We start from the raw sequence: 17,078 nt of genomic DNA, 5'->3' as shown, positions 1-17,078 counted from the left end.
AGGGATTCAGGCCGAGAGGCGATGGCGGCTCGTGGCGCTGGCTCAGTCACCGGGGCCCCGGCGGAGTCCGAGAGAGACCTGGCCTGATCAGAGCGAAAGGCCTGTCAGTCCACCCCCTTCACTCCTTCCCCTTCCGCCCCCTCCACGTCTCTCCCGCCCCACACCAGCAGAACACACAGTCCGGGCACTTCGTGTCCAGAAGCGCCCCCAGGCACCGTGGGGCAGGAGTTCCTGGCGTGGTCATTTGCTCTTCGTTCTGCTCCAGACGTCAAGGAAACCCAGAAGACCTCCCGCTTCCCCCAGCCCTCACGTCCACGTCCCCAGCTCTGCTCCCACCCCACTTCAGATCTGGCCTGTGCACTGCCTCTCCTCCTCAAGGCCCAGACTGCCCCCAGTGCCAGCCAGTACCCCCTTTCCAAGACCCCTAATCTTTACCTCCCCTCTCCCACCTCAGAATCCCTTCAAACACGGCCCTGTGTGCTGGCATCTCATACACACACCAGCAGAGCAGTTACCAAATTTCTCTTGTAAACTTCAACACACACACACACACACACACACACACACACACACACACCCTTTCCGAGTTGGGCAAAACACTTTTTGAAGGTTAGAGGGTATGTATTCTATTTTTTATGAGACACCTCTCCCCCCTCTCCCAGACTCTAGCATCTTGTCTTCCTTATTTGCATAAAAATAATTTTTGCAGAACCAAATGAACATCTGTAGGAGACAAGCTGCTGTGAGATTCATTCTCTCCCTCCCTCACTGCCTTTCAAAAAATATTTTTTTACACCTCACTTCTTCCTCTCCCTTCTTTTTCCTTTCCTCTTTTTCCTTCTTCCTTCTTTTCTCACAAACCATATGTTCTTTATTGAGAACCCGCTCACACGTTCTGGGGCCGCTTCCCTAGCTACAGGGGCACCGCAGGGACAAAACCACTGCGGCTGGCCCACACCACATTTCAGTGCGATGCGCAGATCCCCATCCAGTCCCTAAATCCGACCCCATCCCGACTAATTTTCCACTGGGGGAGAATAGCGGCGCCAAAGTTTTTGACAAACAACAGCTGGGGGCCTGATCACGGTCGCTAAGCCAGGCGCTGCGATGGGCCACGGGTTTTACCCAAGCAATCACCAATCTGGTATCCGGCCAAGAAGCGTGTGGTCAGGATCTGGCGTTTTGATTTCCTCCCAGTGAATGCGGGAAAGCCTTTCTGTGGAATTGAGGGTTTCCCGTCGCGTTTGCTCAAACCTCGGACTGCATCCTGAGTGATGCCTGCGACCCTGGGATGCGTCCCCGCGAGGCTACACCCTCCAGATACGGCAAAAAAGGTGTGGGTGGCAGGCACCACCCCCTCCAGTTCAGGGACATTATTTTACACAGCTCATAATTTCCCCCTAAGGCCTGTGTCCGGCTAGAATGAAGTGGTCTCTCTCCTCTCGGAGGCCCAAGAAGTCCGTGGGCCATGAAACGCTTGTGGCCTGGGGTCCACAAGTGCGGGGCTGTGGGCTGAAGGGGGTCACTTGGCCCAAAGCAGATTCCACTCAACCTGACTGGACTGTGGATCCAGGCAACCAAGCTGGCGGGGAGGGAGAGCCTTCTAGTGAACTGGCCATTCTCCCCACAGGCTTGGAGGCGCAGCCGCTATCTATTTCACCTGAAGTGCCTCTGAAACTGGGGGCAGAGGAAGCAGCTGCAAGTTATTTTCCTTTTGGGGTCGAATTATCCTACTATTGTCCTCAGGGCTCCAGTTTCATTTTGCACGTGCGTGTGCGGGTGGACACCACAGTTCCTTCATGGAACTGTGCTAGAGACTCTCCTGGCTGCTTTCTGGGTAACTTGTCAGTCTGAGGAAATGAAATTGCCTCCCAAACCTGGGCTCAGGGCTGCAGGGCCAGGCGCCTTCCAAACCCCACTGCAGGGTTACTCCTTTGCCCGTGAGTGGAATGGGGACTCGGTGGCCCACAGGTTCCCGGCAGGGGAGGTGCCCTGGTGGAGACCCCCTTCCTGCTCTGCGGAGTCAGGTGTGGGTGTAGCTTCGGCTTCCAGAGAGACTTTGGAAAGAAGTAAGGGGAGGCCCAAGCTTCCGAGATAGGGAAGGAGTGGCTGGCGTGTACAATCGGGTGCTTTCTTTAGAAACCAGCCTGGGAAACTGGGAACCACCCCACCCTCCGGTGACCTATTGGTCACCCCGCCTCCCCCTCCCCGCCCCGCCTGGTCTGGCCTGACTGCGAGTGGGCACCACCGGCCAGGGAGTCTCAGCCAACATCGCTGTCCTGGCCCTCCCAAGTCAGACCTCGGGGATACCAACCTCAGGGAATTTGGACTCTGGGGAATTCGGAAATGACCCTGCAGCCCGACCGGCCCAGCTGCCAGGAGCCTGAGGATGCCCTCCCACCCGTCTCTGGGTCTCCAGGGTCCTCTGGCTGCTGCCAGGGTGAGGAAGAGCCGAGTTAATCTTCTGGCTACATATATACCTCAGAGCGGTCTGGCAGGGGAGAGGCCAGCAAAGAGACTCCTGGGCTGCAGGCCGCCAGCCCCCCTTCCCCGCCACCCACCCCGCCCCATCTCCATTTGTATATTTTTAAAGCAAGTGGTGGTCGGTTTATGGATGTGCCTACTGGATGGGCACCTATGGGCCCTCGAAAGAAATCTGTTTCAACCTGCAGCACCTCCATTCAAAGGTCCTCCCGGCTCTACAATTGGGAGGACACGAAACCCGGGAGAGCGAGTCTGCGGCAAGCGCATCCCTCCGCGGATCTGAGGGCTCTCGAGAGAGAGAGCACGCCCCGCGGGAGAGCACCGGGTCCACCGGGAGGGCTTGAAGACGTAGCCCTCGGCTCCAAAACCAATGAGACTCAGTCCTGGACGTTCTTTAACCCCTCGTTGCCGCGGGTCCCAGGGTTCCTTTTAACTGTGAGTTGAGTCTGCCTTTGCCCTCTTGAAACACACTTTGGGATCTCCCTCCTCCAACAAGGACGGGTGACCCTAGAAAGTGCTCTGGCTGCTCCATTCAACCTTTGGAGACAGAAAACTTGGAAAAAGTCTAGCTCGAGAAGTAGCTTAGGAAACAGGACGCAGGCTTTTGTGGTCCCCAAGTGTGCAAAAAGGAACTGAGAAAGTTGTCCCCTTGACAAATTGAATCATTTTATGTAAAACCAGGTTGAACAGGGCTGCATTCTAAGCCGCGTCCCTCCTGTGTACTATGAACGCACGTGGGGCCCTCCGCACTTGGGTGGGTGAGGGAATGTCCAGACTTTTTCTGGTGTCTCCAGAGGCTGGTCTCCCCTTGCTCAGAGGGTCAACCAAACCTTTTGACTTTGGGCAGAGCCGAAAGCTGCCTGCTTTTCCCACTTGCGAGTGGATTTTTGAAGAGCCAACTCGCAGACGGTTGAGCAGCTATACTCCCCCCTCCATCTTGCCTTCTTAGTTTGCCTTAATTAGGGGGTGGGGAGTTGGGTTTGGGGGCCGAGTTCATGTAAAAACTGTCAAGTGAGTTAAGGGAAAGGGGAAGGAGAGAGAGGGTGGAGAACTCCAGTGCAGAAAAAATTCAAAAATCGTAAAAGGAAAAGGGGGAACTTGAAGCCCAGAAGTCATTGTTTCCTTTATTTCAAAGGGAAAAACCTGCCTGATTCTCATCCTTTTGATTGATTAAGGCCCTGAATACCTCGCAGGCCCGGAGTGACAGTCCTTGAATAGACTCGAGCGAATAAAGCGCAGTGCAGAGCGCGGGGCTGGCACTCGGGGGTGTAAAGGAGGCGAGTTCGCTGGCACTTACCAAGTTATAAATAAAAGGCTATGCACAATAGCACCTTCTCTAAGGACAGACAGTCTTTACAACACTCCTGGCGTCATATCCTGCTGGGGACACTTCAGCTCCTAGCCAAGACTTTGCTCCTTTTATTTTTCCAGCAGTTTAGTCTGAATACCATAATAAATTCCTGAGAACAAATGCTGCAGCCGGGCAAAACTTTAACATATAGATGCATCTCTGCCAAAGCATTGGAGAATCTATACCTCCAGATTTAGAGCTGGGGCTTCCTAGAGAGGGTTTTTTAATCAAGAAGAGGAGACCTTTTTCTTTCTCCTCCCTTCCCCAGCCTTCAACTAACCAGTAGTGGGGCCTCCGGCCACTACCTAAGCTTCACACTATCCCTGCCCCCAGACTGTGAAGACAAAAGAACTTATCAGCACACTCTGGACTCTTCCTGGGAGGAACCCCATAGGGAAGACCTTCATAATAAGCCTGTGCCAAGGGGCATGGACCAGAGGAAGGAAGACTACAGATGTCTGGGGGCTCCAATGCCTTCTTATTGTAATTGCACCCCCTTCATTGGCAAGTAAGCCAAGAAAAATGGGCGCGAGGCAGAGCCGCAGGTAGAACAGAGACAGACATAGAGACACACAGAGAGATGGAATGAGAGGAAGAGTCAGAGACAGAGAAAGACACACAGAGATACACACCGAGAGATAAGGAGACGGAGAAGTAGAAAGTCAAGGAGAGAGACACACATAGAAAGACAGACAGACAGATGCAGACCCCTCTCCAGTCTCAGCAGCTGCCATCTCCCTCGGACTGGCTCTCCCTGTTTCCGTGGGTGTACCCTTGTCTTCCCCGGGGAAGAGGCGCAGCGCAGGTTCCTCTCCGGGCCTGCCGAGGCTTCGGCGCCGCCGGGGATGGGAAGAGAAAGTGGCCGCTGTCGCCCAATCAGCGCGTGTCTCCGCCACCCGGGACGGTCTCCCCGTCGGCCAATCGCAGCTCAGGGCTCCTGACCAAGCTTTGGGTGAAAGAACTAATAAATGCTCCCGAGCCCGGATCCCCGCACTCGGTGTCACGACGGGAGGAGACTCAGGCCGGCCGCGCACCCGCCCCCGGCCCCCCCGCCTCGGCTCGTCGCGGCGCTCCGAGCCCCCTCCCCAGCGCTCCCAGCCGCGGCGCCGCTCGCCCAGCTTCGCACCAAACTTTTCCGCCCTGGGCTCGGGATCCTGGACTCCGGGGCCTCCCTGCCCGCCCCTTTCCCCGGTTCCACCTCGAGCCTCTCTTTGGACTAGGAGCGAGCAGCCCCCTCCCCGTGTCCCTCCTCTCTCTCCAGTCTTTTTGGGGAGGGGCTCTCCACGCTCGGGGGAGTTGCCGAGGGTCACCAGCGCCTCTCTCGTCTTTCTATTTCGCCTTCACCTGGATATAATTTCCAAGCGGCGCTGTCCCCAGGATGACCACACTGGCCGGAGCTGTGCCCAGGATGATGCGGCCGGGCCCGGGGCAGAACTACCCGCGCAGCGGGTTCCCGCTGGAAGGTAAGAAAGGGCCTCAGCGCCGCCCAGACCCCGGGGCCGCGGCGGGGCTGCTCCACTCAGCCCCGGGTCTCCACAAGCTCCTTTGGCGCGTCCAGGAGCCCATTCCCGGGGTACCCCCGCCCCAGGAGGGAACAGTCGGGCGAGATCCCGACTCGATTTTCTCTGGGCAAACGAAGCGCCCTTCTCTCCTCAACTCCGCGGAGCTTGGCCGTCAGGCCTGTTCCTGGGCCGTTCCGCTTTGCTCTAGTTGTTTTGGAAATGCCGTGGTGGGGAAAGGATCAGCGGCTTCTGAGTACCAGAAGGCAACTTCTCAGCATTTTGTCCACCCGAAGGCATCTCAGAACTGTCCCGGTTGCTCCCATGTTTGCTAAACTTTTGTTAATTCTGGAAGGATTTTCTTGCCGCTACAAAGTTGTGGTGGTGTTTGGAAAATTTAGTATTAATTGATTCATTAATTAGAGTTCCATTCATCTCCAGCGGCATCTCGAAGTTTCCACAACCCGTTTGGGGAACTGCCTTTCAGTTAGCCTGAAGGTTCTGGAATCCCAGGGAGGCAAGAGGATTTGCAAGCCCGAAACTTTCTAGGCAGTTTGCGAGGTTGAGGCGCCGGAGCCGGGATGCTGGCAGGGTGGCGCCTAGCCTTGGCCCTCAGTGCAGAGTAGGATGTGATATCCAGGGCACCAGCGGAGGCGAGGGGACCTGCGAGCAGACCCGACTGTCGTCTCTGTCCCGAGGTGTAACAGGTGACACGCACTGACACCTGCGGCTTGCTTTCAGGACCCTCTTTGACCTTTGCCTGCGGCCCTCTTAGCCAGAGACCCGAAGGGCTGTCAGCTCCTCCAAGTCCCTTAGAAAGAAAGCTGCCCCAATTAGACAGGGTTTAGTGCAACTTCGAGAAGGCCTGGGTGAACATCTTTCTGCCAGGAGGCTGTTCCAGCCTCAGAGTCTCCCCCCACAAGTTTTCCCCTTTCCTGGGCCCAAAGGGAAGACAGTTTCACTGGAGCGAGTTATTTTGCCCTGGTTGTTCCCTTCACACAAGATTATGTGCCCCTGAATTGCTTAATAATTTGAACAAGTGTAGTTGAAACAGGGTCTGCGGCTGGGAGCCTGAATGGAGCAGTTTCAGTGTTGAGGCTGTAACATGGCGATTGGCCAGAGGAGTGAGAAATTAGGTGGGTTCATCTTTTGGGCTGCTCTCTGCTCTCCCGAAATGACGTTCTGTGCGTCTCTCTCTTCGCCTTGTGCTCTCAGTGTCCACCCCCCTCGGCCAGGGCCGGGTCAACCAGCTCGGCGGTGTATTTATCAACGGCAGGCCGCTACCCAACCACATCCGTCACAAGATCGTGGAGATGGCCCACCACGGCATCCGGCCCTGTGTCATCTCCCGTCAGCTGCGTGTGTCCCACGGCTGCGTCTCTAAGATCCTGTGCAGATATCAGGAGACGGGCTCCATCCGCCCCGGCGCCATCGGTGGCAGCAAGCCCAAGGTGAGCGCGTGGGCCTGGCCCTGGAGGCCTCCTGCCTGCAGTGTCCCGAGTTAGGGAAGAATGGGCAGGGGGCAAGGACTGACATCTGGGGCTTTCTGAGGAGTTTATCCAAATCTGAGAAGGTGTGTGTGTGTGTGTGTGTATTGGGGGTTGAAGGGAAGTGGCTAGAGTGCTGTCTTAGCTGGAGCTCCTTGATAAACGCTAAGGAAAAACTCCAGCCTTTTTGCAAAGGTGATAAAGCATTTGTTTTTTATGCCTCAGAGTCCTGGAATCCCCATCAAATTATTTTAATAGGCAAACACCCAAAGTGTGCAAACTGTATGTGCCCACCTGTTGCTGGTTTCTTCCCCAAGTATCATCCCAGCTCCCAGCCACTGCACTGCCTTTTCCAAAACTAATCCAAGGAACCACTTTTGATTTTTAATGGTTTCTCTCCCAACTCCCATCCCCAGTCGCCTCCAGTCCAAATTGTCTTCAAGGAGTCAAAAGCCAGGGTGATTTGTATTGTTTGCAATGAGCCAATGACTTGGCTTTTAAAAGGTAGTTCGGTGCTATCGTCAAATTATTTTGGTTCTCCTTGAAAAAGGAAAGAGAATCACACTGGCTGTGGCTGAGTGGGAGGGGATTGTATACGGTCTGCCTTTTCTTCTGGATGTGGGGAAAATCCAATATAATTTTCTAGTTGCCACAGGGCAAAACCAAAAGGAGGGTTCTGGTAAACTGAAGACTTCCAGACAACCGCCTCTCCTCCTGCCATGCCAGCCCCCCTTGCAACCTCTCTAAGAATCTCTGGAAATGCTTTTTATTGGGAAGAAAAGAGCCAGTCTCTAAAATTATCCATATTTGCTATCCTCTCTAATTTTTAAAAAATCTGGACACTCACCTTTCGCATTTCATTTTGGTCTTCACCTTAGCTAAAATCTTGTGCTCCTTTGGAAAGGCCCAAGTTGCAGGTCTAACTTGATTTTTCTGCTCCTCTTTCAAGCATTCCTTTTTTAGTTTCGTTTTCGTGTTGATTCAGTGTAAGGGGCTGCCTTTCTTTATTTCCGTGGATCAGAAAGTACACACCTTCCAATATGTCATACCTCTTCTTATTTTAAGCCGACTGAGGGACTGATCTGGGGAGAAGAGTACCCAGGCTGCTTCCGGGTGGGATGGTTTCCTCTCTGCCCCTTTCTAAAGTATACTGCCTCAGAGAGCAGGGGTCCTTTTGCTAAGCAGAGGGACCTTCCCAGGGGGCGCACGAAGGAGCGTCCCTCCAGGCCCGAGGCGGTGCGGCCGCCACATCTGGCCCAGAGGACTGGGTACCAACGCCTGCCTGCCTGTTCTCTTAAAGCAGGTGACAACGCCTGACGTGGAGAAGAAAATTGAGGAATACAAAAGAGAGAACCCAGGCATGTTCAGCTGGGAAATTCGAGACAAATTACTCAAGGACGCGGTCTGTGATCGAAACACCGTACCCTCAGGTACCAGGCTCATTAACGTCTTCCTGGGGCGAGGCGTCAGTCGCTATTACCCGGGCGGGCCATCTGAACCATAATCACCCCAATGATCGATCTGGGCGATCGGAAGACGGCCCCTCCCAGGGCTCTGAAATATTTACGAGCTAGACGTTTTTGGCGTTTTATGGAGGGAGTGGTGAGCTGCTTGTCCTGGGGTTGAGAGCCCGCCGCTGAGGGCTCCCCAAAGAGGATTTCTGTCGAAGAGGCAGGGCAGGAAACGCGAGGCGGAGGCCAAGCGTTTATTAATATTGATGTTCCCTTTTAAAGAGAAACAAATGTTTTGGTAATCCTAACCGAAGGGAGATGGGGCCGCGCCAACCGAGACTTCACCGTGCGCGCCAAGGAGGGGAGGCTTCGGCAACGGCCGGGATTTTTTCCCGAGTCCCAGGGCCCATCCGGCGCCCCCGGCGGCCAGGGGGAGGCGGAGGGAGAAGAGGGGCGAGCGCGGGCGAGGGCGCGCGGGTTTGTTTTTAATTAAAAGGAAACTCCCTTTTCCCCCCTGCGAGAACGAGATATTTCGGAGCATGGATTTGTTTACCAGACTGGAATCTGGAAAAAATAAATGGGGGAGAGTGCATTTTCTTTTGACTTTTACAATAGGAAACGATTCTGCAGTTGAAATTTAAACCCTTTATGGCCTCAAAGAAAAAAAAAAAAAAGAAAAAAGTTGAATTGCAGGGGACGGGTCCGCTCTGGTTCTTCCTGCCTTACCGCGAACCGCGGGGCGCAATGCCTTCAGGTTGAGGCGGTGCAGTGTGGCTGGCGGGAGAAATCTCTTAGATTGGAGATCTAGAGACCCGTCTGTGGAGTCTAGGAGGGAAACTTCCTACTGGGGAGAGCGGACCGAGACCGCGGTTCCCGGCCCTAACCTGGAGGTGCGAGCTTTCCAGGCTCCCGGCTCGCTGTTCCTAGAGGCCGATTATGGGATGGGGGGTATGAGTGGGAGGGTGAGGCAGGGTGTAGAAGGACGAGGATCCCCAAAGACGCTGGAGGAGACGGAAGCAAGCTGTGCAGGGTAGGCCTTCTAGGCCCCCCCACCCGTACCCCGACTGGGGGCCGGGGGGCCCCTTGCAGCGCGGCCCTGCTGGTCTCAGTCGTAAGCGCCCCCTTCCTCCTTCCGCCCCCAGTGAGTTCCATCAGCCGCATCCTGAGGAGTAAATTCGGGAAAGGCGAGGAGGAGGAGGCCGACCTGGAGAGGAAGGAGGCAGAGGAGAGTGAGAAGAAGGCGAAACACAGCATCGACGGCATCCTGAGCGAACGAGGTAAGCGGCGGCGCGCTGGGCGGCGCCCTGGGGGGCCTGCGCCTCCCCGAACTCCGCGCTCTGACGCTGGGGTCCTGAGGGCGGCGCAGCCCCGCTCGTGTCAAGGTCCCTTCTCGCTCATATCCCCTGCACCCGGGTAAGAGCGTTCAAGTGAAAGACCAGAGACGCACTTACAGTGAACACAAAAATCTTTTCTTCTTTTTTTTTTTTCTATTTTTAAACCTTTCCTCCACACCACTCGCAGCCCCACGGAAGGCAGAACTGCAAATTGCGGTCTGGGTGCGGGGCCACCCTCCTGCCCTCTGGGGTACCGGACTGGGCGTCTCTGAGCGGTTGTGAGGCTGGGGGCAGTCCGTGAGCCTCCGGAGGTTAAAGGAACTTTTTTCCGCCCTTAGGAAAGGCCCGGGTCTCCAAAGGGGTTTCCACATCAGAGGAGGGGGGCGCGGAGAGGGAGAGAGGGAGAGGGACGGGAACGAGGACAAGAGAGAGAGAGACGCTCAAAACTCTTTAAGGCAGTGGGGTCCCAAGGTTGCACCACATTGATTGCCTTATAAAGGTACATCTGTAAGTTGGCTGTTTTTTTGTTTGTTTTAAATTGGTTTTCAAATGCGGTAGGGTTTGAGCTGTGCGTGTCTGGGAAGTAAAACAAGCCTAAGCTCTGGGTTACAAACCGAGGGGGTCTGGGTTCTTGGGCTCACAGTGCCGGCACCCTTTCTCCGCCCAGGGGTGCGGACCATTGTCTTCTTGTTGGCTGCGATCTGTCAGCCTCAAGAGGGAATCTCCCCCACGGAGTCATAAGTGCAGCCTGCGGGTTGTCTTCAGACTCTAAAGGTACGCCCACTCCCACAAAAGAAAGTCAACCCCGTGGGAGTTGAACCTGGAAGGGTTCATGGCAGCAGGAGAGTCTCAGCCTTTTTGCGTCTCAGCACTTTTGGCCTTGGGGGTGGTTGCACCTCTTCCAAAGCACAAAGGGCCGGGAGTTGCCAGGTGCCCCCATCCCCCAGGCGTGGCCTTCCCTCGCCCGGGGCCGGGACTTCGTTGGGCTGAGTTGACTTTTGAGTTGCCCTAGAAGGGCAGGCGGCTCTCCAGGTGGGCTTGGAGCGGTCACCCACTTCGACCAGCTGGGTCTGGGCCGTCAGCCGGTGGCATCCAGGGTAGGACTGTGGGTCGGGAAAGTGGTCGCTTCTTTTACCTTCATTGCTCAACTCCGGGGCGGACCGCTGGCCCTCCGGAGCGGCAGCTTTACAAATCAATGCAAACTCTGTACACAACCTCGAAGGGACCCAGATTTCAGTGTTGTAAATCCGAACCACAGATTTCAGCGATAAACAGGTGCCTAGATGCCCTGGCACACACAGGCAATCAAGAAAAGACACCAAAACCACGGCAGGTTGGGCAGGGGAGATACATGTGCTGTTGCTTCCCTCCTTCTAAAGCAGGGGCCTCACATGGACTCAGTTTAAGCCCTTCCTTTTGGAGGGGTGCGTTTCTGCCCTGGTCTCTGAGAACAGACCCCAGCTTTTATTCTAGGTCTAGATGCATCACGGAGGTGCTAGGGAGGGAAGAAGGCGAGAAACCAGCCAACCCCAAACCTAACGGGCCCCTGCCGGCAGGGGGGCAATGAGCCCAGAGGGTAGGAGAGGCTTGGGAAGGGGGGGTGAAGGGTGGCAAGGCTTTGCTACTTGTTGCTGGAGGCGCCCGCTCCGCAGCTCGACAGCTTCCTCGCAGCACCGGCAACCGAGGCCCAGGAGACAAAACGCCCCAAATGAGCTGGTCAAACATTTGTACAACTTTTCCAGCTTTTACAAAGAAGGCCTTCTCTACACAATCTACACTTGGAGATGAACTTGGGAGACAAAGCCTGGAGAGTCCATTGAAACTCACACTTTAGCTCGGCCCAGACAAAGCTCCGGCTCGCAGCAGCTTGATGTGAACAAAGGAAGGCAACCTTTTTATAATTCAAGGAGAAAAGAAGAGAAAACAGCCCCACAAAGGGCCGAGAATAGACATTATGGGCTTGCAATGAGGGATGAATTATTCAATGAGCCCCAATAGCTGCTGCGCCAGGAAGTTTTATGGACTTTCCAGCGTGGAAAAAGTGGCCATTTCACCTACAAAATGTTTCTAGTCTTTTGGGCCGTCTAGCTGGGCCCGCTGCCATTCAAGGGCAATTGCTACCAGTTTTAAAATCAGAGTATTCTCCCCAGAGGGGGCTGAACCGTTGAAAACACACACGTACACACAACTCGGAGGCTGAAGTCTAATTTAATTTGGGGTTGTCAGGGAAGATGCAGCGTCAGTCTCTTCAGTGCCTCTAGCTCCCTTTCCGGATGAGCCCTGGAGGACAAGAGGGGCCCAGAGAAAGGACAGAGTGGAGTGTAGTTTGAAGGGAAGTTTCAAAACCTCAAAAAAAAAAAAAAAAAAAACCCCAAATTCCCTCTATCCTTTGGGCCGCAAAAGTCCCAGGCTGCCCCGCTTGGAAAATAGACTGAATGTTGATAAAGGGCTCTGAGCTCCCAGGCGGGGCAGGAGGAGCCTGGCTGAGAAGGGACGTTTGGGTGTCATGATCAGGGCGGCGCGCTCTCTCTGGAGGTTCCAGCTTCCTTTCCGGCCTGCCGGATGTTTCTGAGACTGGCTTTCCCGAGTACCTCTCTCTACTTGTTAGAGACTGGGACACAGGGAGAGAGGTACCCTGAAAGAGGTCAGAACGGCCCTCGTTTTTCTCTCCAGGGTCTTGTCCTTTCTTCCGGATGGCCTCTTTCACCTTCCCAACTTTGCCCTGTCCCTCGCCCAATGCAAGAGCAGCGCTTCGGGCCGACGCGGGGCGCTCAGGCCCGTGCGCCCTAGGCGCGCAACAGACGCTGTGCGCCCCTCCTGGATCTTTGCTTCCAGCTCTTTTGCCAGGATGGAAGGAGAGGGTAGGGCAGCCAGGAACACCCCCCCAGCACCCTTCTCATCTCCCCCCACACCCCCCTCCCCACACACCCTTCCCCTCCCCACACACCCTTCCCCTCCCCACACACCCTTCCCCTCCCCAAGAGCCGAGCAGGCGCAGCGGTAAGAACCTAGCCCCGGTCGCGGCAACTGGGGCTGTGGGCACGGCCCGCGCTGCGGCCACTCAATAGGCGTCTCTGTTCCTCCCCCGGCGCTGCGGAGCTGGCCCGCGGGCGCCGCCACAATGGGCCGGCCCCCACTCCTGCGCCCTGCGCCAAAGCGCCGCGCCACCCCCTCCCCTGCGCTCCGGCCGGCTCGAAGCTTAGCTCGCCGGGCTGCAGCCGACTCAATTGCCTCCTTTATGTCCTTCTCACTTTCATCTAGACACAGCCCGCCTCCCCCGCCCTCTTCTTCTCCTCTTTTTTCCCCCTTCCTTGCCTGAGGCTCACATTAGTGAAATTTCTGCAACCTCCCCCCATTTTTTTCTTATTTTAAAGAAAGCCCTTAACACAAAAGCAGTGACTAATCAATAGAAACTGCTCCTTCATCAACTCCTCCTCCTCCTCCTCCTCCTTCTCCAGCGGCAGCAGCAGCAGGGTGACGCTTTTCCTGTTTGTGAGTTTTGGGAAACATTTTTGCTTTGTGCCGTAATGGAATTAGAGCACAGATGAGGACTGTAAATGGACACGCGACTGCAAGACTCTCGCTTAAATATTTAGATGCAAAGTTACAATTACTGACTTGTTGCTGCGGCTTTGAAGTGGCAGCTCGGGAGTGCAGGGGGAGAGAGGCCAGATTGCCAAATTGATGTTTTGATTGGGGCTGGAGATACACTTTCATAGGACTTTACCCCTTTTAAGAATCACCAGTGAGCGTGGGAGGTTTGCAACAATTTCAAAGATTGAGCCAAGAGACCCCAAGCATAGGTAGGGTGGAGCTTACCCTCCTTTTATTTAACGCTCCCTTTCAATTTGACGTTTATGAAAAACAGTGCTTTTTTTCTTTTTTTAATTTGAGAAAGTAAAGGTGACAAAAGTTTTGCTTGAGTTTGTAAACTTAGGAGCTTTTCTAAAATTAACGAGGACGACATCAGCTTTTCAGCGGGACATAAGATAAAGCAATTAAAAATGTACAAGTTTTAAAAGTCCTGGAACTATTTCATTTCCAGTGGAATCATGAAAAGAACATTTTATCATTAACGGGAGTGCTACTGACATCGAGGGGAGCGGAAGGCCGTTTCTTCCCTCACCCGCCCCCCCGGACCCCCCCAGCCTTGAAGTTAGCAGGGAAGGACATTTTGGCGCGAGGCAAAGGGCGAGGGGGGGTGGGGGGGCGCGGTGCGGGGAACAGGCGGGGGCGGGGGAGGGAGGAACTTTCCCACAGATTAAAATCACGGGCTATAAGATCTTAGGTTTGTGGCATCGGAACCTTTATTAAAGTGGACGGCCCACTCTCCGAGTCCATTTGTCAGAATCACGAATTTGACCCCAATGTCGTCTCAGGTCTTTGGGGTAAATTTCATGTTTTCTGAAGCCCTTACAATACTCAACAAGGAAATATCACCCGTTTAAAAAGTGTATTGGAAATATCAAAACTTGAATTAAATTAAAACACCTCGCTGTGTTCTTTTCAAGGAGATAACGGTAACGATTTTCCTGTTGGACCGATTTGAAAGGAAACACCCGAGTTCGGATCGTAGTTTTATTTTTTGAGGGTTTGTTTTGTTTGGTTGACTGCTGTAGGCTCACTTTCTAGCCTTATTGAAAACATGCAGATTTTCTAACCAATGCTTGAAATTGTATGTTGATTTTGAAGTTTGATTTGCTTGTTGATAGCACCGGAGCGGGGACGTAGGGGCTTCACGTGGGTAATAATTACTGAAGGGTCATTTAAGAGTCCCCAGGGCTGTGCAGTAAAACTCATCGGCGCGGTGAGGTGGAACCAGCAAGTGCGCCTCGGTTCAGGGAGTGGAATATGCGGAAATTAATCAGGTGAATACAAGCGTTGCCACCGAACTCAGGTTCAACATTCATGAATACATATATTTTTAAGGGGAAAAAAATTCCTTCCTAACTATGAGGTTAAATGCTCACATTGTACGTAAGTAAATAGCCAATGAATATTAAAAGCCTCAACAACAGCAATAAACGGTGAGAGGGTTTGGCCAGGGCTGGGGCAGAGAAGGTCGGTTCAGTTCGGTGGAGTCCTATGGCAGGTAACTTATTTATGTGGGTAAATAAAGATTAAAGAACCATTAAGAATGTACATATATAACTAACAAGACAGTAAAAGGCAATTAAGCAGTCAGTTTAATGCCTTATCTCACTGGCTGCTCTGGGGTTGTTTTACAACTAGGAATTAAAATCTGAAAAGGAAGTTTTCAGCAGCTCTGGCCAAATATTGATTAAGTAGCTGTTTGTTGATACCATTGTTACGCATTAAAAGGCCGGGATCCCAGCCTCTCAGTGGCCATCTTCCATTGTGAGGGATTCTTAACCACTGAGATCAAAGCAGGATCATTTCAACTTATCTGTCTTGGAAAATCCTCCTTTTCCTCTGAAACCTCTAAGGAGGATTGACTGAATTCTCTTTAAGAAATAGGAACCGAAACCAGTTAACGTGTCCTAGGTTTGCAGAGAAGAGATTCATGGGGTGTTTTTAATTATCCTATGGTGATTTCTTGTTTAGAACTTAGGCTAAGATGGTGAATTTATCATCAAATAACTTCTCGTTTGGGGGGAGGTGACGAGAGGCATGGAAACTAAGATCCTGAATGTCACTAAATTTCTAAATATGGAAGTTTTACTGAAGTTACCTGCCAAGCGGGAATGACGTAAAGGCAAGATGTCAGAGTTTTGTGTAAAACTAGCTGGAGAACAATTAAATACACAGGAAACTGGGAATTAGATTGACTGCATTTCTCTACATATGTTTTCACAATTTTTGTGTTTATGAATGGTTAGATGAATCCCATGCATATTTTTAAACCTCCTACAATGTAGGCGCAGATACGTGTTTGTTTGTGTGTATAGTTGGTGTATTGTTAGAGTTTATTTATAAGTCGGTCACTATGAGTTATGTTGGCAGTAAACTATACCCAGTTGCGCACACACACAAAAAGTTTTATTTCTCCTGTAGGTTACACTTTCTAGAGTCATCGGAATTTGAGGTAACAGCACAGCTTCCCAATTCATATTCAGCACTGCTGTTGAATGCTGGGAAAAATATTTCCTTGAATAATTTTATGACTTTTTTGGCTGTTGATTTTTCGATGAACTGTTAGGCTTTTTTTTGTTTTGTTTTGTTTAAGAGTTCAATATATTTGGATAGATTTTTCTGAGAGCTAAAATGCATGCAAAGGCTCTTTTGGAAATACCATCTCTGTGCTTAATTTGCAAATTCCGAGTCACTCTAACTGAGGTTGTGAAATTTATGCCAGATTCAGTTTTGAATATTCAACTGAGCATCATAGATCTGCCTGTGTGCGGGATTTTCTGAATCCCTTTCTCTGTGTTCATTTCACTACTAAATAACCGTGCTTAGGGTTTTATTTTTATTTCATTTATTTTATTTTACTCTTATTCACTCTTGAACAAGATGAATCTTGACATACAGAGTCAGAATCATTAGTGGGTATTTTCTAACATTTTGTATTATAATCTCCCAATTAATTAATAATCTATCTGTGCTCAAATGTCCTTTGCAATAGTCCCAATCATTGCAGTGTGAGACAACTGCCTGAAACAGATTAAGCTGGAAGTATGAGTCAGTGCAGATCTATTATGACTACCTTGTCCTGGGTCCAGATGCAGTGCTAGAGAGTTCTTTGCTGCATTTTCCATGTATATGTATATTTCATGTTTCATTTACATGTGGAGTTAAAGTGACTTTCCCCCCTTGGATATCAGGCTATGTATTCATATACTGCCAGGGGGACAGCAGAGTCATACTCTGAGTGGGCCCTGATGTCAGTACCAAGGCAGAATTACTGACTCAGTGACGGGCTATGTCAATTATATCTCAATAAGGCTGGAAAAAATAAACATTTGATATTATTGTTAAAAAAAAAAGCACTAGCTGCCTTAGTGGGGAATTGTGATCAGAGAAAGTGAAAGGGAATTTCAGAAGTTGCCATTCTCTTGGAAGATGCACACCAAAGTGGGAACAGAGGACCATCCTCTGCTCTGTTGGGAAAGGTTTTCTCGCCCCGTTCATGCCAGTCTCGGGTAGAGAGTGGCACAGCTCAGCTTTCAGCTCTATCTTGCAGTGTTGGGCCAAACGCTGAGCTCCAACAGTGTTGAACTTTTGCTGGAATCGGGACGTCTCTCCTTTTAGAAAGCTTCCCCCACATTTCTGTGATGGTCTCAAAGGAACAGAATATATGTACTTTCCAGTTTGTAACTGGAAAATGAGCAGTTATCAAAATGGCCATTAACGTTATAAAACATTTATTTAAGAGAGATGAGTTAGAAGCTTCACCATTGTCAAAGGGAGCTATGAAAACCATGGAAAATAGTTGTTGAAGACACTTGAGCAATAAAAGGCCTTATAAATTCATATCTTCAATGTCTGTTTTCCTTCCTTCCTGATAAAAA

At 52.0% G+C, this 17,078-nt stretch overlaps 1 protein-coding gene across 4 annotated transcripts in view; it reads left to right on the top strand.

Moving 5' to 3' along the window:
- Positions 1-2,555: 2,555 nt before the first annotated feature.
- Positions 2,556-17,078, top strand: part of PAX3 (paired box 3) — a 96,275-nt gene continuing 81,752 nt past the window's right edge. For 3 of the 4 annotated variants that reach the window (XM_082464669.1, XM_082464666.1, XM_082464668.1), the window contains exons 1-4: positions 2,556-5,298; positions 6,550-6,785; positions 8,122-8,251; positions 9,415-9,549. In XM_082464669.1, coding sequence (XP_082320795.1) covers positions 5,214-5,298; positions 6,550-6,785; positions 8,122-8,251; positions 9,415-9,549 — 586 coding nt within the window. In that variant the 5' untranslated portion in view covers positions 2,556-5,213. The remainder of the gene's footprint in view (positions 5,299-6,549; positions 6,786-8,121; positions 8,252-9,414; positions 9,550-17,078) is intronic. The other variant, XM_082464667.1, reaches the window with a different exon arrangement.

This window comes from Balaenoptera physalus (genome assembly GCF_965194825.1).
Source record: "Balaenoptera physalus genome assembly, chromosome: 6".
NCBI lineage: Eukaryota > Metazoa > Chordata > Mammalia > Artiodactyla > Balaenopteridae > Balaenoptera > Balaenoptera physalus.
The sequence above is the reverse complement of the archived record's forward strand: the minus strand, read 5'-3'. Positions and strand labels throughout refer to the sequence as shown.